The following is a 12,407-nucleotide window of genomic DNA, read 5'->3' on the forward strand; positions in this document are numbered from 1 at the left end:
CCAAGAGAACATTCTCTGCAGGCAAGAACCATTTCTCTCCTCCTAGTTTCATGCACTGAGCAGGCACTTGAAAAACACTTGTTGAATAAATAAATCAATGATAAGCATACACAATTAGTATTCTACTTAGTAATATGTTGTATTCTAACACTTTATTTAGTGGTGCATTCTGAAAGATTGCTTAGAACTTAGAAGATTTTGCTCTAATTAACTCTAATTACTTTTCACTCTAATTAAACAGATCAAACATAAAGTATCACTGAAGTGCCTTTCAGTACCACACTGCACTACACACTAAGTGAAATCAAATACTTTGAGTTAGTAGATGGTGAACTCAAATACAATGAAGCCAATTTTCAAAATCTACTCAAATTTTTTTTAAAAAGAATTACTGATCTAATAAAAGACTCCGTGGCTTCAAAATCGTTCTTTTTCATCTCTAATTTTTTGAATATTTAAAACTGACTTCATTGATTTGAAGCTTTGGGTTAGTTGTGTAATGCACAAAGGTAGCTATAATCAGAAAACTGAAGAGAAACCAATTTTTGACTATCACATAAATTCACCAACTAAACTCAGCTTTTGAGCACCAACAACCTGATTACAGGGGTAAAAGGCAAGAAAAGGATAACACAAAATAAATAATTTTTATGCAACAGAAGACAAGGACACCAAAGAGGCCAATAAGGAAAACACTAACACCAAGTGAAGGGCAGTGGGTAAGGGTAGGGAAGTGGCTGTGATGGATTAAATATTAACCAAAATGACAGTCATTCTACTGAGTTTTAGCAACACACCTGTTGCATCTCTGTTTCCACATCTGCCTGGGTTACTAACTGAAGAAGCTCATCTTCATGAAGACGAACTTGTGTTTCAAAGCGGGCATCTTTCTCTCGGACCACCTGCTGCATGGAACTCAACTGAAGACACATACCAGAGAAACTATGCAAGTTACACTCCCCGAATATTGCACAAATAAAACTCACAGACTACTTTCCAAGACAGACACTGAGACTTGATAATAGCTTTTTAAAGTGAAATTTTGATTGTCAAGGATGAGGACATTGGAAGAGAGATGGGACAGACAGTAACTACGAAATGTGAGAGAAAGCCTATTTTCAAATTCAGAGGTTAGCCTAAACATAAATTTTGATCAAAAATTATACACTCATGGTTACTAGAAATGTTTTAAATATACAAGAAGTGTATTTTTTAAAGTTCTAGAAAGATTAAGATATTAAACACATAAGGTGAAGTTAAGTTAGATTTCTATTAAACCCTGGACACTTCTTGCTCATGGCTGAAAAGCTTTCAATAGAATTCTCATGCCCTATAAGTGAAAATTCAAACTAACATATCATTTATTCAAGATTCTCTGCAACTGGAAATACTAATCTATCTTTCTAGTCTTATTTTCAAAGAATTGCTTCTAATAAAGAACTTGGTGTGCTTCTAAATCCACACCACCTCCCCAGACAGCTGTTTTCAGCTGTCATTACCTGTAGCCTTCTAGATCATGCTCATTTTTAACTGACTCTGAACAGAATGAAATGGAAATAAATGGACTGATTGTGAGCTGCTCAGTATCAATGCTTCGTCTTCTTTTTAGGTTGTGCGTGTGTGCATCTGCTTATTCATCTCCTTAAGATCTACAGTGAAGCATGCTGCTTAGCTGTTAGCTTGCCCATTTTGCATTGGTCCTTTACTGCTGTTATCTCAGTTTGTCACACCTTGAATCAACGTTGGCTCTCTTTTTTGGTAGGAGAAAAGAAAATCCTCATAATTTTTTATTATCTGGATTCCAACCTCACTAGGAATTTGGACTCTTGTGTTTCAAGTGTGTAGGCACTGGAGTCTTTCATTAGCCAAACATTTCTAACTCCTTTCCCATAAATGTTCCATATTCTTTTTCTTCTCTGCAGTTTTGCTCACACCATTCCCCATCACTGAAATTATCTTCCCCAGCTTGTCTAGAATATTATCTATCTATCATGGTTTTGCCTAAATCCCAACTTTTTCATGTGATTTTCCTTAGCTGTCATACTCACAGTAACCTCTTTTGCCTCCCAAAATATTTTGTTTGTACTGCTGCTTGTTTTGACACTTATTCAGAAAGCCTTTAATTATGATGAATCTCGTAACACATTTACATATCCTGGCTTTCCATATTTTAGCAACATATAGGTAAAAACCATATTTTGTATTTCTTCATCCTGCACTTTATATACTGCATATACATAAAAAGGTCACAATAAAAATAAATAAAAAATTAAAAAAGGACACAATAAAAGCTAATAGGTAAAACCGAGAATTTCAGGATATACAATTTTAACGGTATACACACCAGTAGGCCAACCACAGAGAGAAGGCACCATTAATACTACAAATTACCATTAATACTACAAATTATTAATAAAGTAAACATCGAATGGATAAGATTAGCAATGTACAAAGGTACTTCAGGGAAAAAACTTGCATGATTCATAAGCATTCCCCCACTGCACCTCCCCCCAACACACACCAAAAAATGACAGTGCCTATAATCCCAGCACTTTGGGAGGCCAAGGTGTGAGGATCACTTGAACTCAGGAGTGCGAGGCCTGCCTGGGCAACATAGTGAGAACTTGTCTCTTCAAAAAATGTAAAAAATTTAGCCAGATGTGGTGGTACATGCCTGTAGCCCCAGCTACTTGGGAGGCTGAGGTGAGTGAGAGGATGGCTTGAGCCCAGGAGATTGAGGCTGCAGTGATCTATGATTGTACCACTTGTACTCCAGCTTGGACAACAGAGTGAGACCCAATTTCAAAAATAAATATGTGAGAATGGGTGGCCAACCAAGAAACCTAGAAAAATAGAAAAAGTTAAGGATGCCAATCCAAATGGTCTCATCTCGATAGACGAAAAAAATGGGAAGAAGAATGTCACATACTGGTGCCATTTAACCTAAAATCACATGACCTACACCACTTTCTCATTACAGGCTCGCTAAGTAATCTAACTATAATTTATCTTCCTATTAAGATAGATATTATTTTAGGGAAAGAATGAACCTAATTATTTTTATTTCTTTTGGTTTACTTATTAGTCTCTTCTGAACTCAGCATGAGCCCATTCCTAAAAGACTGAATCTCTGTCTGCTATTGAAATTAAGTTTCTGGACCTGCAGAACTAAGAAACAGTCATCAGTTAGGCTATAGAAAATTAATCAAGGTAAATAACACATTGTGAGGTTTTCTGGTGTTCCCTAATGACACACTTACCTATCACACATCTCCTAATCTCTTCTACTATATATCCTTCTAATTTCTAGTGCAACACCCATGCTACTATACTTTTATCTACTAAGATTTTTTAAAGTGACTCATTGAATTGACTTGTGTGTAATAACCCACTGGACTTCATGGCTCTTTATCCTAATTTTGTGAGGTCCCTTCCACCCCTACCTGTGCAGCTTGCTCTGCCTGTGTCTGGCTGAGCTGGGCTTGTAAAGTGCTAATGAGTTCTTCCTTCTCCTGGAGCTGTTGCTTCATCATTACAAATTCTTCCATCTCTGTAGAACTCTTATCAAACTGAAGACATAGAAGGAAAAAAAATTATTTAAGCAAAAGAATTAGCATTATTAATTCTTTGACCTCCCTTTCTTGCTTGACTTAAATGCCTACCATATTTTGGTCTAGTTTCCATTGAACACAAAAGGAAATTGCATGCATTATCAAAATTTTATTTGTCAGAAGAAGACAGAAGCAGTAGTGGCAATTTTTCAATTTCTCTGAATCCTCACATAGAGACAGTACGAGATAGTAAAACCAAAAAATCCACATGTCACATTTACGGTAAAATTAGGCAGACCATCCTAAAAACCATAAAATATAGGTTAGTAAGGACAAACCACCAAAACCCACAAGAACTACATTGTATTAGTCTTACATTGCATAAGAAAAAGAAGGCAGCAACAGAGTGAAATCTGAAGGCTCTGAAAAAGGGACACCCCTAAAGAGCCAATGTATTTATTTGTTGGAATGCACAGTTGGCCAATTTTAAAATAGTGGCAGGGCTTTGCCATTCCTTAATACTAGGTAAATGCAAGGGGTGCACAGTAAGAAGGTCTAAAAGGGTTAGAGCAATCTAGGCCCCCTGAACTCTCAAAACTGACTCATCATGGCTCCCTTCTGAGACATGAACCTGTACTAAGAAGAAAGTGCCAGGAGTGATATAAAAATTATGCAGAAAAGGAATTAAAGAGACAGAAGAAAGAGGTCTACAAACATACTGTATAATTCAGTATCAACTAGTCACATGTGGATATAGAGGGCTTGAAATGGGTCTGATAGAAAAGAAATATTTTTAATTTTTAACATTATTTAATTTGAATTTGAAAACTGAAGTATAAATTATTTTTCCATTAAGTACAACTTTGTTTTGGCATGACTATATTTCATCTTATCTGTTGCATCATGTAAGTTACTGTTGAGGTGTTGAACAAGTAACAAATGTATATGTAGTTGCTATCAATGGGTTGATTCAGTGTAACTTTTATCTAGACCCCTATATAACACTGTAATGTGTTTATCTGTATACTTAATGCAGACAGCATGAGTAACAGTTGATACCAATTTAATCATAACTAATAATTAAATTGTAAGATAAACATTATAATTGAATTTTCCAAGTTCAAAAATAAATATAGACACATTTCAAAATTTAAAATGAAGGCCTTCTACTGTTGTATAGTTGGTTCCTTTTCACTTCTAAGTAGTATTCCAGTGTGTGGATATACCACAGTTTAAATACTTCCCTATTGATGGGCATGTGAATTGTTTCCAGTCTTTAATTATTACAAATAAACCTATTACTATTGGACAGTGCTGATATAAACCAAAGCGAAGGGCAGAAGGAAGAAAGCCAGGAAATCTCAGAAATCCAGCTTCCATATCTTTGAACACAACAGAAAAAGGAAGTCTGTTAAGAAAAGCTTTCCTGAATCAAGCCTCCTTCCAAATAGAGGTTTAGGAAAATGAATTTGACACAAAAATAAGGAAGATAAAAGGATGAAGGTCATATCCTATATAAAGTTACTATTAAAAAAACAGAGTAGCCCCCACTAGCAAGAGGACCCTCACCAGATGCAGCCTCTCACCCTTGGTCTTCTCAGCCTCCATAACTTCTTATAAATTACCCAGTTTCAGGTATTCTGCTACAAGCAAGAGAAAACGGACTAAAATGGAAAATTGGTATTGACAAGTGGGGTCATTGCTGATAATGATTATTTGAAAATGTTGAAGCAGTTTTACATCCTTGTTGTAAAGGAATTAACATGGTTAAAAGGGAGCCAGTTACTAATAATCAAGACAATGTGAAAAGGCCCTAAAGGCATTTTAGAAATCTTAAGGCTGCCCCAACAGCCCCCATCACAGGCCTATGGCCCTAAGAGGACAGAATGGTTTCTGTGAATAGGCCCTGAGATACCACTGCTCTGTGCCACTTCAGGACACTGCTCCTTGCAGCCCAGCTGTTCTGGTCAGTGCAAAGCAGCCCCAGGTATAGCTCATGCCACAGCTCAAAGGGTACGAGTTGTAAAACTTGGTAACATCCACATGGTGCTAATTCTGCAGGCTCACAGAAAGCAAGAGCTGTGGAGGCTTGGTAGTCTCCACTCACATGTCGAAGGATAAGCCAGGGCACTCAGGCAGAGACTTGTCTTGGGGCAGAACCACCAGAGAGAGCCCCACTAGAGCAATGCCAAGGGGAAATGAGGGGTTGTAATTGCCCTGCAGAGTCTCCACTAGAGTAATGCCTAATGGAACCATGGTGTGGAACTACCACTGCCGTACTAGAACGATAGAGCTACCAGTGTGCAATGCAAAGTCAGCCTGGGAGAGCTGGCTGGACTAAGCCCAGCAAAGCCATAGGGGCAGAACTGCCTGAGGTCTTAGGGACCCAACCCCTGTACCTGTACAGAGGATGCTGAAAATGGAGTAAAAGAAGGTTTTCTGGAATTTTAAGGCCCAATGTCTGCTCTCTTGGTTTTCAAACTTGCTTGGGGTCTGTTACTCTCTTTCTTCTTGCCTAGTTCTCCCTTTTAGAATGATGATGTGAATCCTATGCTTGTCCTACCATTGTATCTTGGAGGCACATACTGTGTTTTTATTTCATAGGCTCACAGAAGAATTGGTGCAGGAATGAGCTAAGACTTTGGGGCTGCAGGGATAGAATTAATGTATTTGCATGTGGGAAGAATATGAGTTTCAGAGGGCCAAGGGTAGAAGGCTATAGTGTGAATGTCCTCTCCAAACCTCATGTTGAAACTGAATCCCCAATGTGACAAGAGGCCTTTAAGAAAGGACTGCTTCAGGAGGTCTCTGAACTCAGGAATGATTAACACATTCATGGATTAATGAATTAATGGGTTGTCATAGAAGGGGAACTGGTGGCTTTATAAGAGGAAGAGAGACCTGAGCTGGCCAATTAGCACACTCAGCACCCTCACTATGTGATGCCTTGTGCTGCCTTGCGACACCACTGAGAGCCCTATCAGCAAGAAGACCCTCACCAGATGCGGTCCCCCAACTTTAGACTTCTCAGCCTCCATAAATGTAAGAAATAAATTCTTTTATTTAAATTAAATTAAATTTCTTTTATTATAAATTAAAAACAAAACTAAGGAGCAGAATGATATGATTATAGGTGATAAAAGCATACCAGAGGCACATTAAAAAAAAAAAATCAAAATTGCCATCTATTTCAAAAAGTTTTTAAAAATTAAGAAAATTATACAGGCCAGGCATGGTGGCTCACACCTGTAATCCCAGCACTCTGGGAGGCCCAGGCAGGTGGATCACTTGAGGTCAGGAGTTCCAGACTAGCCTAGCTAACATGGTGAAACTCCATTGCTATTAAAAATACAAAAAATTAGCCAGGCATGGTGGTGCATGCCTGTAATTCCAGCTACTCGAGAGGCTGAGGCAGGAGAATTGCTTGAACCTGGCAAGCAGAGGTTGCAGAGAGCTGAGATCATGCTGCTGTGCTCCAGCCCGGGCAACAGAGTTAGACCCTGTCTCAAAAAAAAAAAAAAAAAGAAAAGAAAAAAAATTTACAGAGATGAGAGAAAAACATAAATCAGATTTAGAAAAATCAGAAATGAGGTGACTGAACTCATGAAAAATCCAATATAAAAGAAAAACTCATTGCACTATAGAAGATACAAAACAGAAAAAACACAAAAGTAAACAAAAAACAGAATGCCTAAAGTGAAATAAAACAACAAACAAAAAAACTTAAAATGTGCGAAAAGATGTATTGAAAGAGTATATTGGGTATCTATGAATAACAACTAAAAATGACAAACACCAATGCATATTCTAATAAAATTACCAGACAAGAAGAAAGGAAGAAAAGGAGACTGATATATACATAGATAAATGCCCATTGTGCATCTAGAAAACTGTATTTGTCACATAATAATCCATTGGTTTTAGTGATTCATTAACCTAATGATTATGAAGTAACTTCCATCCCTACCTGTGCAGCTTGTTCTGCCTGTGCCTGAGTAAGCTGGGCTTGCAAAGTGCTGATTAGTTCCTCCTTCTCCTGGAGTTTATGTTTTATCTTGTCTACTTCCATCTCTTCCTCTGTAGAACTCTTGTCATGCTGAAAATGCAGGAGATAAAGTCATTATTTAAAAGAATTACAATTAATATATATTTGATATTTTCTTCTAATTCTTCATTTACAACCATTTAGTTATAATTTTATTAAACTGATGGGAGCAAGAAAACCCAGCTGATCTAACAAATGAGAAATCTTAGGGTTGTCCAGTTTTCGTATGGCCAAACAGTTCCTCACACCAAGCATGTGAACCCAAAACTGTGGACAACATAGAAAACAGCTATCTGAAAATACTGGAGAGCAACCAAAAGCAGGAAGATACTGGAGGGGACGTGATAATTGGAAGAAATGGCACCAAGTGTCCCATTTTGACAGCTTTTATTCTGAGGGCAAAATCAGTCAGTGCCATGCAGGACTAAACCTTAATAGAATATCCCAAAGTCTTGTTGCCTTGAAGAATCAAGGAGCGAGCTCAGGAAATTATAGCTGTTGTTAAGTGAGAAGCAAAACATCAGAAAAGAGCCAGTGAGGGGAAATTCAAATTTTTCAATAATCTATTTTTTTTTTTTCCAAAAGCTCTCCCTTAGACTGAGATTCTGCTTCTCTATAAATTTAGTCCCTCCCAACCCCCTAAACAAAGCTATTTCTGCTTGCTGGAATTACAAAGAATACTTGTATACTTTCACCTAAGTCAGTCAAGCACCTGAGGACTGTTGTCATTTCTGCAACTATACTTTCCACAGAATACCTAGCTCTGTATTGAGTATATAATAGTTAAAGGGTTGCTATGACTGATTGCTGAAACTTAGAAATCATTTCTTTAACAGAAGAAGAAAACGAGCTCTAAGACATTGATTTCTTTAAGGTCTCAGAGCTAAAATTAAATTAAAAAGCAGAACATAAAATGGGTAATTTAAAAATCTGACATCATAGCTGAGGAGAAGCTGGAGGGAACAAAGCCATATGAGGAGAGAGGTTGGTGCTACCACAGTGAGGGGAAGAGAACTGACAGAGGAAAAACCAAAAGGAAAAGAAGGATCAAGGTGAAATTATTTGAGAAGATTGAGAAAAGCTTTTAAAATAAGCTTCAAGACGTTAAATAAGGTTATCAATTCAGGAAAAGTAATGTCCTCTGATCATTAGCCCCTGAGAGGAAAGACTAAGCAGGAACTGGGTCACTAACTAGTGATCCCAAGGGTTGTGCCTAGAAAATTGATTAAAATCTCATTTCCCAAGAACTAAGGATACTAGTGGGTCAAAGAGTAAAACAAAATGAAACTAAAAAAATAAAAAGAGCCGGGTGCGGTGGCTCAAGCCTGTAATCCCAGCACTTTGGGAGGCCGAGACGGGCGGATCACGAGGTCAGGAGATCGAGACCACCCTGGCGAACACGGTGAAACCCCGTCTCTACTAAAAAGTACAAAAAAATTAGCCGGGCGTGGTGGCGGCGCCTGTAGTCCCAGCTACTCAGGAGGCTGAGGCAGGAGAATGGCGTAAACCCGGGAGGCGGAGCTTGCAGTGAGCTGAGATCCGGCCACTGCACTCCAGCCTGGGCGACAGAGTGAGACTCCGTCTCAAAAAATAAAAAAAATAAAAAAAATTTTAAAAAAAGATTTCTTACACACAGTGAAGTCTAGGCTCACTCTATAATTTCAGTATGCATGTGATATGCCTGCCTCCATATAATCTGTACCAAACTCTCCACAAAACTGAAGTTTCTTGTTCTCTAAATATCTAACTGAATGTGAATATGTGGAGTTCAACCATAGAGGAAAGATAATGAAAATTTGAGTAATGGGACAATATTCCTCACAGGGCAGTACTTTCCTTACTCCTCCTCTGTATCTCCAACCTTAAACTGCTTTGCTGGCTGCAGTCATAAACCTAGAGAGCCTCCCTTTTAGAGAGTCCAAGGTAACTCAGCTGATTCAGCCCACATGCACAAAGCTTTAATCCACCACTATGTGACTATATGAGGACACAGAATATTCTGTGTTAAGTCATTGAATTAAAAAATTTCAGAGCTGGAAGAAACCTTAGAGATAACATAGTTTAATCTTCTAATCAATGATGAAACGCCTCTAAAAGGTATGTCTCCCTCCTGTCTAAATGCCTCACTTCAGTACTTATTTCTTCCTGTAAGCCTTTTTTAATTCCCTGAAAGTCTAAGTCACAACTGGCATTTCATATCCATGTTTTCTGTAGGCCTTTCATTCTCCCTGTGTGTGGCCTACAGTCCAGCTGAACTATAAGCTCAATAAGAAAACAAAAAACAAAAAAACAAAACATTATTTAGTGCTGTATCATTTTAGCATCCTAAATGTTTGTGATTGGTGAAGATCTGCTGTATTGGTAGGTTTTTTCAACTTAGGAAATACACACTGTACCCAGTCACCATACCTTGGAAAGTTGCTCCTCTGACTGAGGTTCTGTCGGCAGAACAGTCCCTCCTTGTGCTTTCATTTCTTCTATGTGTTTATTCAAAGAAGTTAATTTGGCCTTCGCATGAAGTTTTAGTTTTTTAATTTTGTTATCAGCAGCTTTTCTTTCTTCCTGCCCAAGAACAATCATGGTAAACACATAAATGTTTATTCACCTCTTATCTAGCACATACTAAAAGTTATTTTTATTATTATTACTTTTAGAGACAGGGTCTCTCTCTGTCACCAGGGATGGAGTGCAGTGGTGCAATCACAATTCACTGCAGCCTCTAACTCCTGGGGTCAAATGATCCTCCTATCTCAGCTTCCAGAGCAGCTGGGACTACAGGTGCCTACCACCATGCCCAGCTAATTTTTTTAAAATTATTTTTTTGTGGAGACAGGGTCTCACTATGTTGCCCAGGCTAATCTTGAACTCCTGGCCTCAAGAAATCCTCCCATCTCAGACTCCCAAAATGCTGGGATTACAGGTGTGAGCTACCACACCCAGTCCAAAAGTTATTTTCAGTAGGCGTAAGGTTATAGTACTAGGGAGATAATCAGATTCTCTAATAATCTAAGTGGAGACAAAAATCAAAGTGAGTGTGTATCATCTGTCCTTTATCAAATGCTCCACAAGAAAGGATAAAAACAATAGTACCTGTAGCGCTTCATCTTTCTGCTGCAGTTGAACATCCTTCTGTCTAATAATATCTTTTAGCTCCACCACCAATTGCTCTGCATAAGCCAGGCGCTCTTGAACATCTTCTTGTGTAGTATTATTAAATTCCATGTCAGATTCTTGGTGTAATTCCTAATATTTAGGAAAAAAGTTGCCAATGCACCAGGTGTTAGTTTCCCAATAGGAGTTTCTTCATTCCAACTTCTTATGTTTTGCCCAATTCATATTCTTGTTAACTCAAGAATTTAACTCTGATCCAATAATAATCATTATCATAGCCATTACAATGTATTAAGTATTTTATAAATGTTAAGCATTTTACAAACATTATCCCATGTATTATCATCCTAATTTTACCTAAGAGAAAAATAAAGAAAGGCAAAAATCATAAACCAGTAAGGGTAAAGGCCAAAAGTTAGAGAGTAGTTAAGTAAAACTCTCTTAACCACTAAGCATTACTTCTTGTCTTCTCAGAAAACTAAGGACTTTTATTAATTCCTTATGTGGACTTCAGAAAATATAATACATACTGCCAATTTGTGTCATCTTAAAATAAAATAAAATACAAACTATAAGAGAAGTGGTAAATGAAGTTACAAAGCAAACAGATATTCTGAAACCCAAGAGGTGTTTTGGGTTTTTCCAGTTTTCCCATTTGTCACTTAGACCTTTCCTGTGGAACAGGAATAGCCAAGGATAAGAACAAAGGACTTAAAACAATCTGGCACTAAACAAAGCCCAGGGAGACAAATAAGAAAGTCCTTTCAAATTGTATCCAGGACTTGTTTCCCATCACTGTGGCTTTTAAGCTAAAAACTTACAAGGATCACTTATAAAATTTCAATATTTTTCTAAATCCTCACTTCAACTAGCACCACAGAGGCTTCTCACACCCTTCTATCTTAAATTATTTTCCTTAGAAGAACACAGAACATATGTCTTACCAGTTTAAATCAGAACAGAACTACTCACAGGGTCTAAGGGAGCCCTCATATTCTGATTAGTGTCATCATCTCCTGATAATTCATGCAAAACAACATTTGCTAATCCTGATAATCGGCTCAGCATTTCTGCAGGAAAAGAAGGGGGAAAAAAAAACCAAGAATCAGCAAAATGAACATAGGCTTCTCCTATATTGATAACCATATCATCCGTGAATGAAAAAAGAAAACTGTATGGGTGATTTGTATTAGACACAGTCTGCAGCACAATGATGTCTTCAAAAAGGCATTTGAGTACTTACAGTGTAGTCACACATTGTTCTTTTCACTGGCAATTGTACAGAGGTTATCACCATCACTAACATCATTTCTAAAATAAGATACAAGTACCTAATCATTAAACATTAATACAATGTTAAATATAAATATATAATTGTTAAATACACCTTAACGGTAATTTTTATCTTTAATGCCCTTCTTTCATAGTAGTTTCACTTTCAAACATGAATTTCTTTTTTCTTTCTTTTTTTGAGACAGGGTCTTGCTCTGTCACACAGGCTGGAGTACAGGGACACTATCTCAGCTCACTGCAACCTCTGCTTCCTGGGCTCAAGCGATCCTCCCACTTCAGCCTTTCGGATAGCTAAGACTATAGGCACACATCCAAACATGAATTTCTTATTCTTTCTTCCTCTGCCAGACAGTTATTCTCTCCCATTTGTTCAAATAAACTCCATGATACTGCAACATTTTTCTTTT

General features: G+C 37.6%; 1 protein-coding gene across 6 annotated transcripts in view; it reads right to left on the minus strand.

Annotated features, from left to right (window-relative positions):
* GOLGB1 (golgin B1) overlaps positions 1-12,407 on the minus strand; it is a 92,058-nt gene that overhangs the window by 61,723 nt on the left and 17,928 nt on the right. For 2 of the 6 annotated variants that reach the window (XM_010370518.2, XM_010370517.2), the window contains exons 2-7: positions 11,680-11,777; positions 10,687-10,839; positions 10,006-10,158; positions 7,519-7,647; positions 3,444-3,569; positions 798-920 (exon numbers count right to left, since the gene is read on the minus strand). In XM_010370518.2, the coding sequence (XP_010368820.2) occupies positions 798-920; positions 3,444-3,569; positions 7,519-7,647; positions 10,006-10,158; positions 10,687-10,839; positions 11,680-11,775 (780 nt within the window). In that variant the 5' untranslated portion in view covers positions 11,776-11,777. Of the gene's footprint in view, positions 1-797; positions 921-3,443; positions 3,570-7,518; positions 7,648-10,005; positions 10,159-10,686; positions 10,840-11,651; positions 11,778-12,407 lie in introns of all 6 variants that reach the window. The other 4 variants (XM_010370521.2, XM_010370520.2, XM_030941758.1 and 1 more) reach the window with 3 other exon arrangements.

This window comes from Rhinopithecus roxellana, chromosome 1 (assembly GCF_007565055.1).
Source record: "Rhinopithecus roxellana isolate Shanxi Qingling chromosome 1, ASM756505v1, whole genome shotgun sequence".
NCBI classification, from domain to species: Eukaryota; Metazoa; Chordata; class Mammalia; order Primates; family Cercopithecidae; genus Rhinopithecus; species Rhinopithecus roxellana.